Genomic DNA, 24,465 nt, shown 5'->3' on the forward strand with positions numbered 1-24,465 from the left:
TGCTCCCAAGGGATGTGTGGCAATGCCTGGAGATACATTTGGCTGTCTTAACTGGGGAAAGTAGTATTTTATCTAATGACTAGTGCACTTTATGGGCTTTGCAGGTGGTGCAATGGTAAAGAACCCATCTGCCAATGCAGGATACACAAGAGACTCAGGAAGAAATGGCAACACACTCCAGGACTCTTGCCTGGAGAATCCCATAGACACAGGAGCCTGGTAGGCTACAGTCCATGGGGTCCAAAAGAGTCAGATATGACTGAGCACACACACACACACACACACATGCACATGCAATGGGTTTTAGTGCTGCTAAACATCCCAGAGGGCACAGTCCCCCAAAATAAAAGTTATTTGGTCCAAAATGTCAATAGTTTATGGCTGAGAACCTCTACATCACGGGTGTGTCTTGCTGAGCTCCAGTCTTGTGTAGTTCAGAAGGGAAGCTCTATATAATTTCCACCTTCTAACTGGGAGATCAGAGGGGAAGAGGTACATTAAGGAATGAGCCTGGTAGTCACTCCCAAGGGTGGAGGCAAAAAATGAGTCTAAAGTGTCCTCAGAGAGTAAAGCCAGGGAAGTGAGTCCAAACATAATGTTCATTCTAGTGAGGTCAAACATTAAGATAAATAACCAAAACAAAGGGGCTAAAAACAACAACAAAAAGAAATACAAAATCACAGGCTAAATGATGGGATGGTTGAATTATAATAACCACTGGCAGGTAACTTTCTTGACTTATCTTTATGCTCTCTTAGAACAGGTGTGTTTGGACTTCAGTTTTAATGAAAAGAATCAGAAACAGAAAATACAGTTTCCTAGTCATCTGCTGCTGCTGCTGCTAAGTCACTTCAGTCGTGTCCGACTCTGTACGACCCCATAGACGGCAGCCCACCAGGCTCCCCCGTCCCCAGGATTCTCCAGACAAGAACACTGGAGTGGGTTGCCATTTCCTTCTCCAATGCATGTCATCAGGTGCTTTGAAATTTTTTGAGAATTCTCATAATACCTCCCACACTGTCCCATCCACCCTCCAGTTGCACTCCGAGTAAGCTGAATAACTTAGAGGCTTAAAAGAGTGATGAAATTTCCATAGTATGTGGGTTACCAAACTGAAATAATTTTGCTTTGGAAATTGATAAGCTAAGCAAACCTAGTACATGTGGCAAATTAAATATTTAACTGTCTACTATGAACTGGCTGCAATTAATTCTTTCCATGATATACTTCTCAGAAGTTTCACTCATTACTGTACATTACATGAAAAACGTATCTCTAGATGAAATAGAAAAATCACTTAGACTTGAACTCTAAAAGCATTAAAATAAATGTTCGAAATTAGTGTCTTGTCTAAAATTATTTCTTATAAAAATAACAGTCCATTTTATACATTTAATTAATTTCACTGACTCTTCTGATTCTGAAATATTGGTTAGATTTTTATAATTAAGCATACAGAAATAATTAATGGTTGCTCAAGTTGGATGACAAGACTTCCTTTCAACAAAAGTAATTAATTCAAGAGAAAAGTATTTCATTTGTCCATATTACTTAGAAAATTGCCTCCTCTCAGCTCACTCTGACTTTTGAGGTTAGGGAAGATAACTTTCTAAATCTAATTTTTAAAACTCTTAATTCTATTTTTTTCCAATTTTAGAATATGAGAATATCATATTACATTTCTATCCTGCAGTTTTTCTGTCTGCAAACTGGCACTAAAATGCTGAAACATATTACTAAAAGGTAATAGATATACTTCTAAGAACTTACTTTTTAGGAAGAAGGCATGAGTTTATAGTTATTTGTTAAGTTCTTTCCAAATAAGAGATGCACAAACATCCATGCTTCCTGTCTGAGAGGAAAAATTTATAATAGAGAAAATGTGTCCTAAAAAGCATGTGTTTTACAGAATTCTCATTATAAAAATGAATGTGTTAACAATATGATAAATGCTGAGGAGCGACTGGGTTGAGGGTGAAGTGAAATAAAATCTCCACAATAGAAAAATACCTGCATTCAGATGAGCGTAGGTTACAGTGACAACATTGAGTCTAACTCGTCAAGACTTCTTACAGCATCATACATGATTGATGTTCCAGAGGGACCCATACCACTGAGGGCCTCCGGGTTTTACTGCATCAGTATTTAAGGGAAAAACTAAGCCAGCTTCTAGTATATTTATCATCTGATATAAAAATTATTGTCACATTATATTTAACTGAGAAATACACGTGTGAGGTGCACTCTAAAAATGGCAAAACTTTTCAGGTTAATTAGTGGCAAGATTCAGTGCAAATCCAAATTAAATTAAAGAGACTAATAGTAATACTATGATTATTTGCCTTTGTTCTATCCAATTTTCTTTCATCCTTTCTTCCCCTCTCTATTTTTCACTTTATCCTTTTTCCCTTCAGCTATCTATCCATGGGTGTTTTTGTATAAAAGAATGTGATGAATCTCTTTTTTGGAAAGATCTTTACAATTCACTATAGGCTTACCCATATCTTCCTGAAAAGCAATTGGTTATAAATATTTCTATGACATTTCAATAATATATTCTAGTATATTAGTCCCACTTACAGATTATACATGTGAAGGGCAAAATTATTAATGCATATACATAGATTTATTCCTATTAAGGATATTTATTATATGCACTAAACATCAAATCCAAAGTCAAATGCCAATCAACAATTTTAGTTACCAAACTACTGATAAGGGTTTTATATTAGTGTTGGAAATAATCTGTTTCAGCAGATTAAACCCTCCATTTATAGGTCATTATCGAAGTCTACTATCAAAAGCTACTTACAAATAATCAGAGCAAGAAGTCTCTTGTCTTCCATTCATTCTGTAAACTTTTATTGCATTTCTATGAAGTATGCTAGGTTCTAGAAGTAAAAAGAAATAAAGTACTTCCCACAGGAAGCATATTACAAGTACTTCCCATAGGAAGCTTATTTACAGTCCGTTTCTTCAATGGAAATGTACAGTTATTTCAGAAATAAAATTTTTCCAAAAAGTTATCTTTCTCATAAAATTTAGAGTTTTGGGGGAAAGGATAAGAAAAATCGGTCTTTTTGTCTTCAATTGCAATGCCCGATACAGATATTACATTTGAACTTATACTCAATTTGAATGTATAATTGGAACAAAAATTATTTAATAAGAAACAGATCGAGTTCCTTTTCCAGGTCTCAAGCTGAAAATCACCTTTAGTAAGGATTTATGCTTTTATTTAGTTTCCCTTGGTTCAGCTTTGCAAATAGTCCCATTGCTTATTGCTGGAAAACACTGTAGAGAATTCTCCCTTGTTCATGAACTTCATCTGATTATATGGAAATTAAAATAACCTATGTGGGTTTCATTTATTAAATAGACATTTACTGAGAGTGTATTTTATGGAAAGTACCATGTTAAGATCTTTTAAAAGGTTACAGAAAAACAATAGAAATTAACACAATTTAGTAGCAGGTAAATTAACTATTGATGTAGAGAAAGTATAAGTGACAATGTTAGATTTTATTACTGCATAAATATATATATATAGTAATATGTTTTTCACTCTCAAGAAAATCTGTAGCAACTTCTCATAGAACAAAGGATAAAATATAAAAACACTGCAAGTCAACATATTAAAATAATTTTAATTCTTGTTCTGAATTAGTTGATCTTTAAACACCCATTGTTTTCCTTAGGAAAAGTTAATCAATTTGAATATTAATGGATAAATTTATATTGTAGAGCACCTGGTGGTGAAATGTAAAAATAAAATCTTAATTACACCCTCCACTAGATCTGTTGTGTTAATTCAAGACAACACATTCAAGTATTTAGACAGATGGCAGTGGAGGTCATATTAGCCTCTGATTTCTCTACAGGGAAGCAAGAGAAAGCAGAGCTCTTAGGATCTATGCTTGTCTGCCTAACTTCACACTTTGAAATCCTCGACAAATGCTGATTTATTCACAGCCAAATGTTTTCCTATCTGATTAGGCAGTTTTCTACTTCAGTAAGCATGTAATATGGAGGTAGCCGAATTTCCACACTAAGGAGTGAAAAAAAAATATTTATAGTTTGGAAATAAAACAATCTGTAGGAATCAGGACTGTTGGGATCATAAAGAGCTTCATAGGGAGTAAATTTTTTGATGAATCCATACTGTAGGGTTAAAGAGTTAAAAGCTTAGTTTTAAGAAGAATGAGACTAAGCTATGTTTATACAATAAACAATGGTTTTAAAGCACCACATTTATAATAAATTAGCTTGAAGGCTGATTCTTATCACTTACAATTGTATTATTTCTCAAACAAAAGGACAAGAGATGGATAAGTTAGCATTCTATTTTAATTCATCTCAGTTTACATTTTGATTATGACTTTTAACTTTTCCTTAAAAAAATGAACGTAAGCAGCTGCTGAAAGTGTTCCTTCAAAGGGACGTGGGTTCCAAGTGACCTTTTTTTAACAACACCAATTAAACTGACATGGGGAAAATGAAAAATATTTGTAAGTACAACTATATAAAACTTCATTCTCGTGTAACATCATTTTATATTTACAATTTGGGCACTCAGCAAGAAAAGAAACCATGTAATTAGTATTAGTAGTAGCAACCCTATGTTAAAGAAAATAACTGATAAACTGAGAGGTTAGGTAAATGTTTCACTCATTCTAAGACTCAGTACATTGTCACTGCCATGATCATAGTCCCAATTTCAATGTCACTTTGACATCCATTAATCAACAAATATCAGTGATTACCAACCTTGTACCTGGCCCTAAGGGTTAGATGCTTTCATGAGACAATGGGAAAACAAAGAGGAATAAAATACTGTCCTCGTCTTCAAGAAGTTTACTGCCAGTTCCTACAGTCCTTGTGCTCAAACTTCATCACATCAGTGTTCAATCTAATCTCTAAAGGTCTTGTTCAAAATGAAGTTTTCCTACACTAACTGTTCCAAAGACTTAGACTCTGGAGTTCTTAGAAGGGGACCATGATTCCATATCTTAAATAAGCACAAATAATTCTGATGCATGTGGGTGATGCACAACAGTTATACTAGATTCTATTTGCTCTGTCTCTGTCTCACCAATTCCAATAGGTAGTTTAGTATTTTTTTTGCTCTTTCATAATTGCCATTCATTGAAAACATTATTTTCCAGACTATGTACTTAACACATGCTATTTCATTAATCCTAATAACATTCCTATAGGATAGATAGGCCTATTTTCACTTAACAGATTTGGAAACAAGGTCAGAGATTTTAAATAACTTTATTAAATATCTATACCCACCCCTTCAACAAAGGGTATAGAACTACTATTAAGTAGGTACTTTTAGATTCTGGGATCACACTGGTAAAGAAGTTGTTTAAACCTCTAATAGAGGATAGACTTCTCTTTGACTATAAAACCTATATTCTTAGCCATTAAGTTTTATTACTCCCTTTCACCTGAAATGTCTTCCTCTTCAGTTCTGGTTATAGAGTCCTATCTCATTTCTCGTGTCTGAAGGCCTCCAATTCCAGCCCTAAACAGACATTTTAAAAATGATGATCTATGAATTTTTAAATAGTCTGTTGATAATCTTCAGTAAATTCAATAAAAGTCTTAAAATTTCACCAAGTTTTTCCTTTGGGAAAGATTCACCAGAACCCAATAGTTTCTAGAAAGAGGCTGTGATTCTCAAAATGTTAATAATAAGGGGTACCAAACCAGGTTGGAAAATTGGAATCACTCTTTGGCCCTAGAATAGGTAATCAAGAAATGTTTTTAAATATATGAACTTCAAAGAGATTTATATATTCAATACATGTGGAAAGACACTATTAATACATACATGAATAAGCAGGATGGGGGTGAGTTATCTTAAAAGGTAACTAGAACAGAACAAAAGATTCTTTCTAAAGAGAACATGCATAGAACTTAAAGACTGGCTACAGGAGAGATCAAGGAGTCAAAGGTGACACCAAGATTTCATCTTGACATTGTCTTCAAGGAGCAATGGAAGCAAAGAAGCACAGATGATCCGAGGTGGGAGGCGCTGTAATGAAACATGTTTCAGACTTGTTGACTCAGAATGGTATTAAATATTCCTATCAATAAGTTATATCAAACATTAGAAACATTGATCTGAAACCCACAAGAAAATTTGTGCTAGAGCTATAGACTATATATGCAATTACTTACAGAGAACCTAAAAATGGTGAAGTAAATTAAATTCTAAGAAGAAAGAACACTGAGAGAAGAAAAAAGATTTGGAACCAGAAGTTTAGCAAGAAGTTAAACAGAGTAAGGGAGTAAGGAGAGCACAAGTGCTGAGAAATGTCTCAACTTATTTCAAGAACAAAAGGTTTATTAAATTAGGTACTATTGGAACAAACATTAGGTAGAAAAATAGCATGATTTTTGTTAAAGTAAGCATTTCTCAAAAGCATACATTTTGAAATACAACTTACTTCTCCAAAATTCCTTAAAATTCCAAAAGATAAGGAATCACCACCCTCAAAAATTCACATTTTATTAGGGGAGATATAGAATAAGTATATTCTACCATAAATATAAATATGTACACACCATATATTTACTAATATCTAACACTAATAATTATTATCAATGTTACAACTGTTTATTTAAGTACTGTTACTTATTTTTATTCAGTGTTATAAGTATATATTTATATAATATATGAATATATACATGTAAACAGATGTTCACACAAAAGGTTAGGGACATTTGGTGCCATCAAAGAACTCAGACAATGATTAGAGAAAGAGAGCTAAGCAATAACAATACAGTGGTATAAGAATTAAACCACCATTATTAATTGAATGCTTCCTATGTGCAGGAACTGGTAAGTCATCTCATTTATGCCACCCAACAGAGCCCATGCTCTTAATCATTAACTGTCAATATGGAAACAACTTTAAAAAAAATACACAGGGGTACTGTTAAGAAAAGTGCACTTAACATTAAGAGGTGAAAAAGAGACATTTCAGAGTAACTTGTAATTGAGCTGCATCATGGAGAATGTTTGGAAAAAGGCAAAGAAAGAGCCTGTGCAAGTACAGAGAAAAAAAATGTGTTCAATGTGGTTAGGGAGCAAAAAGCCGTGCTGATCCGGCTGACTAATAGGATGGGATTGGAGAGGTAAGTAGGGTCATATTACATGGTTGCTGAAACCTGTAGATATATCTAAGGTGTTTGATTCTATCTTGGAGGCAGTCGAGAGCCATTTATTATGAAAATGTCTGTTGTTAATGTTGGCTGTGTCCTGATATTATTTGGGTTCTAAAAAGATCATCACAGTTGTATGCAAGTATACAGGAGAGAAAGGAATCTGTATGAATAAAGGAAAAATAAACAGAATTTTGTTGTAACCATCTATGTAACAGATGATAAGGGTATAAACTAAGTGGAGGCAGTTAGAAATGAAAAGGAAAAGAGAGAGAAAAGAGCTGTTTAGGAGGAAAACTCAACAAGCATATCATGAACCTTTCAAGAGAGTGAAAGGGTGTGCTAGTTACAACTATGCCAGAAACAAAGATATATATTGGGGATGGACCAGGCAAACTGGGACATCACTGAGATATGTGAACTCAATGATACAAGATTTCAAAGGAGGAAAAAACAGATAATTGTTAACTAGGATTTGAATCAAACATCAACTACTAACAGCTGCAACAACACTAGTTTCTTCATCTCCATATAGCTGAATTTCCTCATTCTGAATAGAGACAATAGGGTTGCCTTAATAAATACATTGTTTCGTAGAGTGACTGACACATGGTGTGAGCTACATATTCGTAGCAGTGCCTGAAAAACAGGAAATGCAAGAAATTTAGACTTTACTCAGCAAGCAGTGGGGCTTCCCAGGTGGCGCTACTGGTCAAGAACCCGCTTGTGAATGCAGGAGACAGGGTTCGATCCCTGGGTCAGGAAGATTCTTTGGAGGAGGGCATGGCAACCCACTCCAATATTCTTGCCTGGAGAAGCCCATCGACAGAGAAGCCTGGCAGGCTATGGTCCATGGGGTTGCAAAGAGTCAGACACAGCTGACTTGGCATGCAGGCACAGCAAGCAACAGATCCCCAGAGAACTTCCAGCAGACATAGCCTCTGAGAATGGATTAAATTTCAGGACGGACAAGTAGATATGTGTAAAGGCCACATAGCAGTTTGTTACAGGCAAGATTACAACTGAGTTCTGTCTTAACCAATGGCTGTTGTTGTTCAGTTGCTAAGTTATGTCTGACTCTAACTCCACAGACTACAGCCCGCCAGGCTCCCGTGTCCAAGGGGATTCTCCAGGCAATACTGGAGTGGGTTGCTGTTCCCTACTCTAGGGGATCTTCCTAACCCAGGGACTGAACCTGTGTCTCCTGCATTGCAGGCAGATTCTTTACCACTGACTCACCAGGGAAGCCCCTAAGTAATCAATGAGCCTTGATCTTTTCAGTGTATCATACTGGTTCTTTATGAACTCTGTTGTTATCAGCCATGGTATGCTGAGACATAACTGAATGCAAATTTTGTTTGAAGAAGAAGTGTGATATGTGAGTACTGGCATAACATTAGTTCTGAACCAGCCACATAACTTTATATAAACCATAGAGTCTCACCATTACTAGCTTTAAAGCGATGCTATTTGCTCAGAGCTGATGAATATAAAACTTCCAGTTTTCTAAAATTATCTACTAAATTTCTGGTATGGCTTCCTGCTGCATGTACTTCTCCATGTCCCCTTAAAATAAAGCCCCCTTAACTGAGTTACTTGAATGACTATCCATTCTTTACAAACTGTAAAAGTTTAATATGCCTATGGTGACTCAAATTATTTTATGGGAATTAAATGAAAAAATTTTGCTTGGAATATACTGGATGCTTAATGCACAGTGGCTATTTTATTACAATATTAAGATGAGAAATGAACCATCTACAGAGAAGCTGTATAATGTGTTGAATGAGAACAAGGAATCTGCATCCTGACTACTTGGTAAAAGCTGAGCTTTGACATTTACTAATTATGTGACCCAGAGTAAGTTACCTAGTATATTTAATTGAAGGAAATAGTATTATTCATAGAGTCATTATGAAGATTTAATGAGATAATATTTGTTAAGATGCTTAAAGTTTAATATTTTACATATTTTATAATTTAATAAAATAAAATTAATTTTAAAATGAATAATAAATTGAATTATCTAATAATTTAATAAAATGCTAAAAAAAGGTAGTGCTATATATGTATATGATACTTAAAATGAAATAAGTAAACAAACAGAAACATCATCTAGTCATATTTTCCTTGTGGTATCTCAGCAATAACAGCTATCAGTAATGGAAAATTACTGGTCTGGGATGACTGTAACTGTTTATCCTTCTAAACTTGTCTTACTTTTTTTTTTTTTTCAGAACTTTCAAGCTCAGATAATTTTCCTTCTTCCAGAATATTGCACTTCATTATTCCAGTCTTTAACCCTATGTTGGTGTTTTGTTATTATATGAACAGCTAGGAATGTAGTAATCACTCATGAATGTCTGTGGTATACAAAAATTAAGATATTTAAAAAGATACAATAAACAGGCAAATTTAATAATTTTGTATATTGATTAGTTTCTAAGTCGCACAAAAAGTTTATTTAGTAAACCTGAACAAACTCATAATAATGATCTCAAACTCTTATAGTTAAGAATGAATTTTTTTCTAAAGTAAATTTGTGCATTAATTAATTATTCAAGTCTAAAATCCAACTGCATTCATTCTTATTAGTAATTCATATTAAATGAAGTATATATTATATCAAAATTATGTCCTAAAATATAGACAAATGACTATATTGATGGCTAGGTATGAACAGCAAGTGTCATACAATAAAATAGATATCTAGAGTGTAAAAATAGAAATAAAAACAATAAATGCACTGAATAAAATTTTAGTACTTTTTATGGCACCTGTTATAATAAACAGATTGTAACATAAACTATTGGAGAAGGCAATGGCACCCCACTCCAGTACTCTTGCCTGGAAAATCCCATGGGCAGAGGAGCCTCGTAGGCTGCAGTCTATGGGGTCGCTAAGAGTTGGACACAACTGAGCGACTTCACTTTCACTTTTCAACTTTCATGCACTGGAGAAGGAAATGGCAACCCATTCCAGCGTTCTTGCCTGGAGAATCCCAGGGACGGGGGAGCCTGGTGGGCTGTCATCTCTGGGGTCACACAGAGTTGGACAGGACTAAAGCGACTTAGCAGCAGCAGCAGCAGCAGCAGCAACATAAACTATCTTTCATAATCCTCACAGCAATGCTATGTATTTTTATTATTTTTCTTTTACAGATGAAGAAACTGAAGCACAGAAAGGTAAACAGTTCAAAGTTGCAGTGATGATTCACAATAAACAAAACATGGAAACAACCCAAATGTCCATGGACACTTGAATGGATAAAGAAGATGTGATACATATATATAATGGATGCTACTTATCCATAAAAGAATAAAATAACTTCATTTGCAGAAACAGAATTTAAATGCAATTAGTATAATTAAGACAGACAAAAATAGTCATAATAGGTGACTATTTCAGCAAAGAAATAATTCTAAAGTTTAAAACATAATATCTGATGTGAGAAGTCCACTGAGTGGGCTTAAAAAAAATGGATTGCTGAGAGCAAATAAAAGGATAACTGAACTTGAAGACAAATTAATAAAAATTATAAAATCTAGATTTTGAAAAGTGAAATGTTAAAAATTATGGAGTACTACTAATTTGACTGTGTGGATTACAATAAACTGTGGAAAAATCTGAAAGAGGTGGGAATACCAGACCACCTGATCTGCCTCTTGAGAAACCTATATGCAGGTCAGGAAGCAATAGTTAGAACTGGACATGGAACACAGGCTGGTTCCAGATAGGAAAAGGAGTACGTCAAGGCTGTATACTGTCACCCTGCTTATTTAACTTCTATGCAGAGTACATCATGAGATATGCTGGGCTGGAAGAAGCAAAGGCTGGAATCAAGATTCCCAAGAGAAATATCAATAACCTCAGATATGCAGATGACACCACCCTTATGGCAGAAAGTGAAGAAGAACTAAAGAACCTCTTGATGAAAGTGAAAGAGGAGTGAAAAAGCTGGCTTAAAGCTCAACATTCAGAAAACAAAGATCATGGCATCTGGTCCCATCACTTCATGGCAAATAGATGGGGAAACAGTGGAAACAGTGTCAGACTTTATTTTTGGGGGCTCCAAAATCATGGCAGATGGTGATTGCACCCATGAAATTAAAAGACACTTACTCCTTGGAAGAAAAGTCATGACCAACCTAGACAGCATATTCAAAAGCAGAGACATTACTTTGCCAACAAAGGTCCATCTAGTCAAAGCTATGGTTTTTCCAGTGGTCATGTATGGATGTGAGAGTTGGACTGTGAAGAAAGCTGAGTGCCAAAGAATTGATGCTTTTGAACTGTGGTGTTGGAGAAGACTCTTGAGAGTCCCTTGGACTGCAAGGAGATCCAACCAGTCCATTTTAAAGAGGATCAGTCCTGGGTGTTCTTTGGAAGGACTGATGCTAAAGCTGAAACTCCAGTACTTTGGCCACCTCATGTGAAGAGTTGACTCATTGGAAAAGACCCTGATGCTGGGAGGGATTAATGGCATGAGGAGAAGGGGATGACAGAGGATGAGATGGCTGGATGGCATCACTGACTCGATGGATATGAGTTTGAGTAAACTCCAGGAGGTGGTGATGGACAGGGAGGCCTGGCGTGCTGCAACTCATGGGGTCACAAACAGTCAGATGTGACTGAGCGACTGAACTGGAACTAATTTATGAGTCAATATCAATAGTCTAATAAGCATGTATTTGGAGTCCCAAGAGAAGATAGTGAGAATGGTATAGATATAATATTTACGGAAATAACATGCAGATTTTTCCACCCAAATTTGATTTAAAATATACTGTCTGTGAACTCTAACCAATAAGGCAAGGAAAATAAATAACATAAACACAGGAAAGAAAGAAATAAAAGGCCATAAGTCATACACAGAAAATATTCCTTGTTGTTGTTTATTTGTTAAGTCATGTCTAACTCTGGCAGCCCCATGGACTGTAGCCTGCCAGGATCCATTGTCCATGAGATTTCCCAGGCAAGAATACTGGAGTAGGTTGCCATTTCCTGCTCCAAGGTATCTTCCCAACCCAGGGATTGAACCCATGTCTCCTGCATTGGCAGGAGATGCTTTATCACTGGGCCACCTGGGAAGCCCCAAAAACATACCAGAGAATCTTAAAACAAATTAGTTTAAACTCATACAAACAATTCTTCCTATGGAGATATAGTAAACAATAAAGTAAGGGATTCGTATAAGAGGAGACAAATAAACCAATGGAAAAGAAGATTAAAATTGGATCTAACCGCATATATGGTCAATTTCTTTTCAAAAAAGGACTCAGATAATCCAATGGATAAAATAAAGTATCCACAATAAATAACGCTGGAGTAAGTGGATGTGTGCACAGAAATAACAAATTTTGACCCTTACCAAATACTATTCACAAAAATTTATTCCAGTGTTACATACCCAAAGGTAAAATTCAAACTCAAAAATTTCTGAAAGTAATCCTAGTATAATTTCTCTCAGAGTTTATGAAAGCAAATATTTCTTATAGAAATATGACTAAACTAAATAAAGTTTTAATGACAAATTAATCTTCAAAATTTAATGTTTATTTTCATGAAAAGTCATCAAGAAGAAAATTAAAAGGTATGCTGAGGGAATAAAAAGGAACATATTTAAAATACAAATATAAAATACATATACTTAATGATTTCTATCTAGAATCTATAACAAATTTCAACAAATCAATTAGGCAAACAAAAAGAGTCGAAACAGTCATACATGTATTTAGTGCACACTGCTTTAATGTAACAATGCGCAATAAATACATATAATACTGCTAAAGATCATTAGTTACTAGAGGAGTATTATCAAAAAATGATAACTCTTAATCCACATTAGAGTGGGTAGAACTAAGGTTAACATTTCATGTTTATCCTATCTCCCAGCCACCCCAAATATCCCTCTCCTGGGAAAACAATCAGTACCCAAGTATATTTCTAGAGGCATTTTAGGTACATGTGAACACGTAAAACAGAGTTGTTTTTTAGCATACAAATATTAGTATATACTAGACTCTGTTGTGTAACTTGGTGTATTTGGAGATCTATCCATATGAGTACATAAAGAGATCACTCATATTTATAACTGAAAATAATGTTCCATATAGAAGCTCCAGTTCAGCATTATTAAAATCATCAAATCATACAGTTCAAATCTTCAATATCAAATAATTATTTTCTCTATTTCTTTGCTCAACCATTACCTGATATGTATATAACCAATATGATAACCCAAATTTAAGTGACATCAAATGCATGATAAAGTTACTACTATTATTGTATTGTCTAAATCAGTTAACACTTATCATATGAGAGTTAGTTGCTCAGTGTCTGACTTTTTGTGACTCCATGGACTGTAGCCCACCAGGCTCCTCTGTCCTTGGAATTCTCCAAGCAAGAATACCAGAGTGGGTTGCTATTTCCTTCTCCAGGGGATATTTCCAACCTAGGGATCAAACCCAGGTCTCCCGTATTACAAGCAGATTCTTTACTGTTTGAGCCAATAGGGAGTCTAATATCTTAAAAAAATAATTCCAATATTCCAGAATTACTATGTTTAAAACAAGCGTTAACGATTGTTTTTTCCTATTACATGTAGAAAACTCACAAGAAAAAGTATAAAACTATATATTGCAGACACTAGATGAGTGAATAGTAAACAAAAATGTAGTCATAAAAATTAAGCAGCAGTGTATACTTTGAAGTAGCATGTTTTGTAACTTTTCCCCAAAAAAGGAAGGAGATAGATGCTATTGCTTTCACTGAAGTAACTCGAAACTAAGCAAAAAATGTCATTATAAACTCTTTAAACTCATTATAAACTCTATATGACCTACTTTATCTCTCATTTACAGTTTTTCAAAAACATGTTAGTTTGCTGTTTTTCCTTCCTCTTATACTATCTGATTAAAAGGAATACACTTCTCTTCACTTTTAGAAAATCAGTCCTTCCTTAAGGCCAGATTCCTCTCCATTTAAGAAAAGTGATTTTATGGTTGTCAGCAGAAGTAAAATAACCGTAAGATATCAACCTCCATCCAGGTATGGACAGAGCTCTGTGGTCAATATGGCCGTACCTATGGCTCATACACTGCTTCTGCAAATGGAGCCCCAAGGATTATGTCTGAAGTTAAACAGCGCCAAAGTGGCCTAAAGGGGCTAATATATTTAAAAGTCATGAAATGGGTATATTTCTCTAGGCTAAAGCCCATTGTTTTCAGCTTTTGTTTCTTAATTTAATATGTATTCATCTTTAAAAAGTAGGGTCTTCTCCTTCCAGTTCTCTGTATCACTCGAAACAGTTTCTGCATCAATTCTCTATATCACTCTCTAGAAGCAGCCACCGCTATGAATCTCTTGGCTCTACTTCCTGAGTGGTCCTGTTATTAGTAAAAATTATAGTATGATGTCTATAATAATCAATGTGATTAAGTACACAGGTGCAAAAAATCTTAGAAATGTACTCACAGCTAATGTCTAATTTAAAATTCTAGGAACTTTAATTTCAGAAGGTACATTCTTCCTTCTGTGCAGCTCAACTGTAGTGATTGTACACGACATAGTACTTGCAAAAGTACAAAGTACAACCCAAGTGACAGGCTCTAATGCCACTGCTTTCAAGTTAGAAGTGAAGCCACATGGAGCTTCTGAGCCTAAATGTCTGACTATTGACTTTCCTCCACTCTCCACTTTCTTCCTAGGATGGAACTCAAGCCCTGGCTCATGGACTTTTCGGATGACTATAGGAAAAGGCGGAAGTTGCTTAGGCACCATTGTTCTGTATCCAGACTAATACTAGACCCAACACATGGCATGACCTGGAGCAGAGCTGCTATAAAAATGTAATTCTCCTTTAACCCCTCTGTGTAAATCATCGGAAAGTTTCCCTCCACTGATTTAAACAAATTTGGTCTTTGACCTCTGGAGTCAGAATTGGTCTCAACCACTCTTTCAGATGGTTGTAGTATTGACTGTTTGATGTATGTCAACTACCATAAAATGCAATACTATTTCATGACAGATCTTCAAATAATGCCACATATGTCCAAAGTTATGGTAACAGTCTCTTTATTCCAAATAAATCAGTAGCATGAAATACTGCAGATTAATGAAATAATGCACTTTGTTGTATCAAGCTTTGGCATCTACTGCAGCTGTGATTTGTGGTATTGTTCAACCAGTTGCAACACCTGTCAACATGCTTCCTCTAGGACTTCAAAAGGCTTCCGATAAATACCAAATGCTTTAAAGGGTTCTCATGTGTATAAGTAAGAATTTTTCTGGGTCTGTGATTTTGGGTATTTAACAACCAGATCAGTATGATAGTTCATAAAACAATCAGTTTTTTAATGATCTATCTGCAAACATTCAAGTCTGACAATTTGAAATACCACAGAGGACCTAAGAAATTATACTTGTCCAGTTTTTCTGCAGGAAAAAAAACTTAATATACTGAATACTCTTTAAGTAAAACCTAACTCTAAAATTAGAGCAAGATTTCCAATCAAAACATATTTTGATAAATTTCTTTAACATTGACCTTCACAAGGAGTTTTCAAGTAGTGTCTCCCAACTGATAAATACATATATATATAAATGTATAACTATCATATATCTTATATAATTAAATATTACTGATTACATAACAAGTTATATTACAAATATAAATTATCATACTAACATATTAAACATACAAACAAAGTATTCACTAATACATACTTTATATATATATATTTACAGATAAGTTTATATCTCTAAATTGAAATGAATTTCAACATCTTTGGTGAACAATGTTTAATAAAGTGTAACACAGGAAGATATTGCACTGAATACAGTATTAAAATGTTTTGGTACTTAATAGTTCAAAAAATTGTTTTATTTAATTGAGACCAACTGGTCTCATTGGTTCTTATAAACTTTGCAATATATATTCAGTAAAAAGGAATAAAAATGAACAGATGTTTCTCCTTAAAGAAAGCAGACAAAGATTTTTCTTACACAATAAATCAGTTGCTAGTGGATTTCCAGGACATTGCTTTAGCCTATTTAGGTAGAAAACTTAAAAAAAAAAAAAAATTACCTCTGTATGGATCCAAAACTGGTAGAGGAGATTGAACTGAAGATGAACAGCATATACTGAAGGTGGTATGAAGAGGGCCAGGGGAGAGTAGAATATCTGAAAGATTGAATCATTGTACATTTGCACATAGGCTTTCTCAACATAACATATACTGTTACTAATGGTTCAACATTCTGAGTCTATACTTCAGGGAATATGCCTTATTCTTTAACAAATACATCTTATTCTGTACATTTTATTGTCATGTTTGACTTTGCAACATTAATTTTCCACATGATGATAAAGTTATAGACATGTTGAAGCTAAGTCCACTGGACTTCTGCTTCACATTTAATAATATCTGGCTAAAATAGCATACACAGTAGATTATTTCCTTAATTTTGAAAAGGTTGAATGTATTTCCTAGAAGTAAAGAGGCTTTTTAATATACACAAAAATACTTTTTTAAAGTAAAAAAAAAAATGTAGGAGCATGTTCCTTTATACCTTGACAGCTCCTAAACACTGTATTATTATAACATTCTGAGTAATAAAATGGAATTATAATAAAAGAAAGTAACTTCATATGAAAAGAGGATAGAATATGTTTTCCCTTTAATAATTTTTTTCTTTTTTTGTGGTTTACAATATCTCTTGATGTTTTCAAAGTTATTAAGGAAAGGGCTATGATATTGTGCCATCGTGGAAAAAGTTTTGAAGGTCCCTATTTCCTAACAGACGGAAATGTCTCCGCCTTGGAAAAACAACTTGTGCTTAAACCACAGAACTGGTTAGAATCAACTAACAAGCACAATCTGCTGTGTTCTCCCAATGACTTTGATCCCCAAGAGTGGATTCATGTTGTGAGAAAACATTTTGTTAAATGAAAAACTAAACAGCCAAATAGGAAGAAAAAGAAGCTGACTTTCACTTATATTTTGGGATTCATAAAGTTAATATTTCCAAAATATGAGATTTAAAAAAATATGTTTTCGGAATATTACAATTTTATTTCTGAATCATTTTAAAGCTTTTGTTCTCAATTAGACCAAATATTATTTCAACAATGTTTAGTAATGATGATATATTTGAAATCAGACATTTATGTAAACTCTTCCAGTTTTTGTTTCAAACTTTAAGTCATGAAAACTCTTAACTGTCATCACAACAGGATCAGTTTCATTATTTATAAATTCATTATTAAGCATTGGATTAGATTAGTGAGCAACAAAAGAACATTGGGCTCTTATTCAAGACATTCCCTTTTAAGCCTTCATTCCACTACAGAATCACTCTGTAATATTTACAAATCTCTTAAACTTCTCTAGGCTCCAGTTTCCAGGTCAAATGAATGGTGAAGGAGAAGATCATTTGAAATCTAGCCATCTTTTTAGTTCCAAAAGATCTCTAGTGTTTTGATTTGATTTGATTATAGTAATATATTAAAATAGTTCTCTTACAATAGGTTAATAAAAATATCTGGAAAACATGCATGACCTATAATTTAACTATTTTGTTTAATAAGTTAAGGAATATTTTAGAAAGTTTGAGATGTAAATAAAAATGCAGAACATGCTTACTAAATAGTTCTATTTGGAAAGACAGTGCATTCAAGATGTACATTTAAAGTTCATTATAATTCCTTAAAGTGTTAAAAAATAGTCCTTTGAGATAACAACAGTTATTGAGAAAGGGTGTTCTGTCATAAGAAAAATTGTGAGGAGATGAGTTAAGCAAGTAAAGTTCTTTACCATAGGACTGCTCAGAGTCTTTATTGCGCTAGTACTAACCACAAGTCTGTAAACCCAAAGAACACAGGAAGTTTCCATAAGTTTAGATTTCCTAAACCTGTGTTTGTTGAACCATGCTCTTGAATTGGAAGAATCAATATTCTAAAATGAACTTATTATTCAAGGCAATATGCAGATTCATTACAATCTCTATCAAATTACCAATGGCATTTTTCTCAGAACTGGAACCAAGAGAAAAAAAATTTTTAATTTGCATGGAAACACAAAAGACCCAAAACAGCCAAAGCAAGCTTGAGAAAGAAGAATGAAACTGGAGGGATAACTTTCCTTTACTTCAGACTATACTACAAAACTACAATACTCAAAACAGTATGGTACTGACACAAAGCCAGACACATAGATCAATGGAAAAGGATAGAAAGCCCAGGAATAAACCCACGCATTCATGGTCAGTTAATCTATGACAAAGGAAGACAGAATATATAATGGAGAACAAACTGTCTCTCCAATAAGTGATTCTGGGAAAACTGGACAGCTATATGTAAAGGAATAAAATCAGAACATTTTCCAATACCATATACAAAAGTAATCTCAAAATGGATTAACAACCTAAATGTATGATGGGATATGATAAAATACCTAGAGTAAAACACAGATAGAACACTCGTTGACATAAATTGTAGCAATCATGTTTTTGGAATCCATCTCCTACAGCAATGGAAACAAAAGTAAAAATAAACAAATGGGACCTAGTTAAATATAAAAAGCTTTCACAGAGCAAAGGAAACCATAAACAAAAACACAACATATGGAATGGGAGAAAATATTTGCAAACAATGCAACTGACAAGGGCTGAATTTCAAAAATATACAAACAAGTAATATAAAAAGCAAACAACCCAATAAAAAAAAAACAGAGCAGAAACAAAGATTTCTCCAAAGAAGATGCACAGATGGTGAATAGGCACATGAAAAGATGCTCAACATTGCTAATCATTACAGAAACACAAATGAAAAATACAGTGAGATACTACTACCTTACACCAGTCAGAATGGCCATCATAAACAAAAACAAAAACAAAACTAAAAATAATAAATGCTAGAAAGGATGTGGAAAATTACTCTTGGTGGGTATTAAATTGGTGCAGTCACTATGAAAAATCATATGGAGGTTCCTTAAAAAACTAAAAATAGAGTTACTATGCAATCCTGCAATCCCACTTCTGGCAATATATATGAGGAAAACTCTAATTTGAAAAAATACATGCACCTCAATGTTCATAGCAGCACTCTTTTCAGTAGTAAGGATACAGAAGAAACCTAAATGTCCAATGACAGATGAATGGATAAAGATGTGGTACACACATACAATGGAATATTGCTCAGCCATTCAAACATAAGGAAATAATGCCAGCGGCTTCAACGTGCATGGATCTAGGCATTATAATGCTAAGGGAAGTAAGTCAGAGAAAGACAAATATCATATGATATCACTTATATGTGAAATTAAACTGTGATGAAAATAAATTTATTTATAAAACAAACAGAGATTCCCAGGCATAGAAAGCAAATTTATGGATATCCATGGGGAAAGAGGGTTTCCCAGGTGGTGCTAGAAGTTAAGAATCTGCCTGTCAACGCAAGAGATATAAGAGAGACGGGTTCAATCCCTGGGTCAGGAAGATCACCTGGAGGCGGGCATGTCAACCCACTCCAATACTCTTGCCTAGAGAATCCCATGGACAGAGGAGCCTGGTAGGCTATGGTCCATTGGGTCCACATGCATAGAGTCAGAGACGACTGAAGGGACTTAGCACAGGCACACAAGGGGCAAAACAGGAGGGGGTTGGGATAAATTAGAAATTTGGAATTAACAGATACATATTACTATACATAAACTAGATAAACAACAAGGACCAACTAAAGCACAGGGAAGTAAAAACTAGATAAACAAGGATTTACTATAGCATAGGAACTTACAGTTTAGTTCCCTATAAGATAGGTTATATCTTATAATAACCTATAATGGGGAAGAAATGAATAATTTTTTCATATATTTATAAATGTACTTTATAAACAGTAATACATTTTATAAATATATTCATAGATTTATGCATATATATAAATATATTCATAGATTTATACATATATATACGTGTGTATATATATATACACGTATATACATACGTGTGTGTATATATATATATATATACACACACACACACACGTAATTGAATCATTTTATCCAAATTAAAAGACTCTTGCTCCTTGGAAGAAAAGTTATGACAAACCTAGACAGTACATTAAAAAGCAGTGATATTACTTTGCCAACAGAAGTCCATATAGTCAAAGCTATGGTTTTTCAAGTAGTCATGTATGGCTGTGAGACCATAAAGAAGGCTGAGTGCTGAAGAAGTGATGCATTTGAACTGTGGTGTTGGAGAAGACTCTTGAGAGTCCCTTGGACCGCAAGGAGATCAAACCAGTTCATCCTAAAGGAAATTAATCATGAATATTCATTGGAAGGACTGATTTTGAAGCAGTAGACCCAATACTTGGAGAAGGCAATGGCACCCCACTCCAGTACTCTTGCCTGGAAAATCCCATGGATGGAGGAGCCTAGTAGGCTGCAGTTCATGGGGTCGCTAAGAGACGGACACGACTAAGTGACTTCGCTTTCCCTTTTCACTTTCACGCACTGGAGAAGGAAATGGCAACCCACTCCAGTGTTCTTGCCTGGAGAATCCCAGGGACGGGGGAGCCTGGTGAGCTGCCGTCTATGGGGTCGCACAGAGTCGGACACGACAGAAGCGACTCAGCAGCAGCAGCAGCAGATCCAATACTTTGGTCACCTGATGCAAACAGCTGACTCATTAGAAAAGTCCCTGATGCTGCAAAAGACTGAAGGCAGGAGAAGAACGGGATGACAAGGGACGAGATGGTTGGATGGCTGGACTCTATGGACATAAGTTTGAGCAAGCTCCAGGAGATGGTGAAGAACAAGGAAGCCTCCTGGCATGCTGCAGTCTATTGGGTCACAAAGAATCGGACATGACTGAGCAACTGAAAAACAACAATATATGTAACTGAACATATATTTAACTGAATCACTATGCTGTATACCAGATAATTATAAATCAACTATATTCAATTAAAAAACTGGTGAAACAATGTCTCAAATCCTACAAATTAGTAAATATAATGATGAACTGACAATTAGAGAAATGAACTCAAACTGAATTCCAAAAAATTAAATTTCTAATAAGAAATAAAAATATATGTCAGGGAATAAATCACATGAAACATATTAAAATTAATTTCTTGTGATTAATACAATACTGTAAAAGGAGACTAATGATACATCTAAGTTCCAATTTCTAAAACTGAAAACAACTTAGTAAATGACATCCCGTTCTGAGAATTCTTCTTATCTATTCTATTTCCAAATCCTATACAGTTTTTAAAATCAGTTTAAATGCCACTTTCATCATAATGCTTCCGATGGTACTAATTTGTCAGAAGAAATTTATTCTTCCTCAAACTTAAACTCTCAGTACCTAGGCCGGATTATATGATACTTTTTTCCAAATATATCCATTTCAGCCATGCATTCAAACCCATGTTATTCAGATTCCAAGACTCTTTAGCTTTAAATTATACTATTGAAAGTGAAAATGAAAGTTGCTCAATTATGTCCAACTCTTTGCAACCCCTATGGCCTGTAGCCCGCCAGGCTCCTCTATCCATGGAATTCTCCAGGCAACAATACTGGAGTGAGTAGCCATTCCCTTCTCCAGGGCATCTTCCCATCCAGGTATCGAACACGGATCTCCTGCACTGCAGGCAGATTCTGTTCCACCTGAACCACCAGGGAAGCCTACTGCTGCTGCTGCTGCTAAGTCGCTTCAGTCATGGCTGACTCTGTGCGACCCCATAGACGGCAGCCCACCAGGCTCCCCTGTCCCTGGGATTCTCCAGGCAAGAACACTGGAGTGGGTTGCCATTTCCTTCTCCCCAGGGAAGCCTAGCCTAGGTTATTTTTCTTATCCTTCTATAAATGCCATATATAATGGGGTTATAAAGGAAAGAAATGACACAAATCTGTAAATGTAAGGAAAGAATGAGAATAAGTCTTGGGGTGACCTTACAGCAGTGGTGAGATGAGTGGGTTTTATTTTGTTCATCAAGTAAATGGGGCAGGCAGGGGTGATGTGAGGAACATCATGAGGAAGAAACAACATGGCCCGGAAGGGGACCATAAGTATTCTGGCATTGCTGAAGTTGTTGGGAGACTGCAGCAAGAGATTGGATGGAACCATGGAGTCTCAAGGATTCTGTGAACTCCCTTGATAGGACTACAATAAAGTGTGAGCTTGTGTGCGTGGGGAAATGTGTGATTTCTAAAGAAACAATTGATATGAGATGAGATGGTTGGATGGCATCACTTACTCTATCGGCATGAGTTTGAGCAAACTTCGGGGGTTGGTGATGAATGGAGAAGACTGGTGTGCTGCAGTCCATGGGGTTGCAAAAACTAGACAGAACTGAGCAACTGAAGTGAACTGAATTGAAAGGATAACAAAGTTTTGAGAAGAGAACACACTGATCATAGCAAACATCCTTTTCCAACAACACAGGAGATGACTCTACACATGGACTTCACCAGATAGTCAATACCAAAATCAGATTGATTATATTCTTTGCAATTAAAGAGGAAAAACTCTATACAGTCAGGAAAAAAAAAAAATGACCAGGAGCTGACAATCAGCTCCTTATTGCAAAATTGAAGCTTAAGTTACAGAAATTATGGAAAACCACTAGACCATTCAGGTATGACCTAAATCAAATCCCTTATGGCTATTCAATGGAGGTGATGAATAGATTCAAGGGATTAGGTCTGGTACACAGAGTGCCTGAAGAACTATGGACGAAGTTTCATAATACAGGAGGCAGTGACCAAAACCATCCCAAAGAAAAGGAAATGCAAGAAGGCAGTGAGATTGTCTGAGGAGGATTTTCAAATGGCTGAGGAAAGAAGAGAAACGAAAAGGGAGAAAGGGAAATATATACCCAATTGCATGCAGAGTTCCACAGAAGAGCAAGGAGAGATAAGAAGGCCTTCTTAAATGAACAATGCAAAGAAATAGAGGAAAACAATAGAATGAAAATTACTAGAGATCTCTTCAAGAAAATTGCCAAGTTCAAGGGAGTATTTCAAGCAAGGATGGGCATGATAAAGGATAAAAAAAGAAAGGACTTAAAAGAATCAGAAGAGGTTAATAAGAGGTGGCAAGAATAGATACAGATACTATACAAGAAAGGTCTTAATAATTGGGATAACCACAATGGTGTGATTACTCAACTAGAACCAGACATCTTAGAGTATGAGGTAAAGTGGGCCTTACAAAGAATTACTACCAACAAAGCTAGTGGAGATAATGGAAATCCAGCTGTGTTATTTCAAATCCTAAAAGATGATGTTGTTAAAGTACTGCACTCAATATACCAGTAAATTTGGAAAACTCAGCAGTGGGCACAGGGCTGTAAAAGGTCAGTTTTCATTCCAATCCAAAGAAAGGCAATGTCAAAGAATGTTCAAACTACCATACGGTTGCACTCATTTCACATTCTAGTAAGGTTATGCTCAAAATTCTTCAAGCTAGGCTTCAGTGATATGTGAATTGAGAAATTCTAGCTGCACAAGGTGGGTTTAGAAAAGGCAGAGGAACCAGAGATCAGATTACCAACATTAGGTGGATCATAGAAAAGGCAAGGAGATTCCAGAAAAACATCTATTTTGCTTCACTGAATATGCTAAAGCCTTTGACTCTGTGCATCACAACAAACTGTGGAAAATTCTTAAAGAAATAGGAATACCAGGCCACCTGACCTGTTTTCTGAGAAACCTGTATGCAGGTCTAGAAGCAACAGAATCAGACATGGAGAGGGGGGTTTAGGATGGCGGAGGAGTAGGACGGGAAGACCACTTTCTCCCTCACAAATTCCTCAAAAGAACATTTCAACGCTGAGCAAACTCCACAAAACAATTTCTGAATGCTGGCAGAGGACATCAGGCAACCAGAGAAGCAGACCATTGTCTTCGAAAACAGGTAGGAAAAAAATATAAAAGACGAAAAGAGAGACAAAGGAGGTGGGGAGGGAGCTCCGTCCCGGGAAGGGAAGCCTGTCCCGGGAAGGGAATTTTAAGAAGAGAGGTTTCCAAACACCAGGAAATACTCTCCCTGCCGAGTCTGTGGGGAGCCTTAGAAACACAGAGGGCAACATAACAGGAAGGAAAAATAAATAAATAATTAAAACCAGCAGATTACAAGCCCAACAGTAACTCCCCCAGCGGAAAAGCAGCACAGACGCCTGCATCCGCCACTAGCAAGTGGAGGCAGGGCAGGGAAGCGCAGGAGGCGCGGGCTGCAGAGATTTGTAAGAATCGGGCAGGAATGCCCCACACGTAA

General features: G+C 35.4%; 1 protein-coding gene across 2 annotated transcripts in view; it reads right to left on the bottom strand.

The window, feature by feature from the left end:
* The window catches only part of AGMO (alkylglycerol monooxygenase), a 406,391-nt gene that overhangs the window by 213,887 nt on the left and 168,039 nt on the right, over positions 1-24,465 (bottom strand). For both annotated transcript variants that reach the window (XM_069587585.1, XM_069587586.1), the window contains exon 5: positions 16,268-16,363. In XM_069587585.1, coding sequence (XP_069443686.1) covers positions 16,268-16,363 — 96 coding nt within the window. The remainder of the gene's footprint in view (positions 1-16,267; positions 16,364-24,465) is intronic.

This window comes from Ovis canadensis, chromosome 4, assembly GCF_042477335.2.
Source record: "Ovis canadensis isolate MfBH-ARS-UI-01 breed Bighorn chromosome 4, ARS-UI_OviCan_v2, whole genome shotgun sequence".
Taxonomy (NCBI): domain Eukaryota; kingdom Metazoa; phylum Chordata; class Mammalia; order Artiodactyla; family Bovidae; genus Ovis; species Ovis canadensis.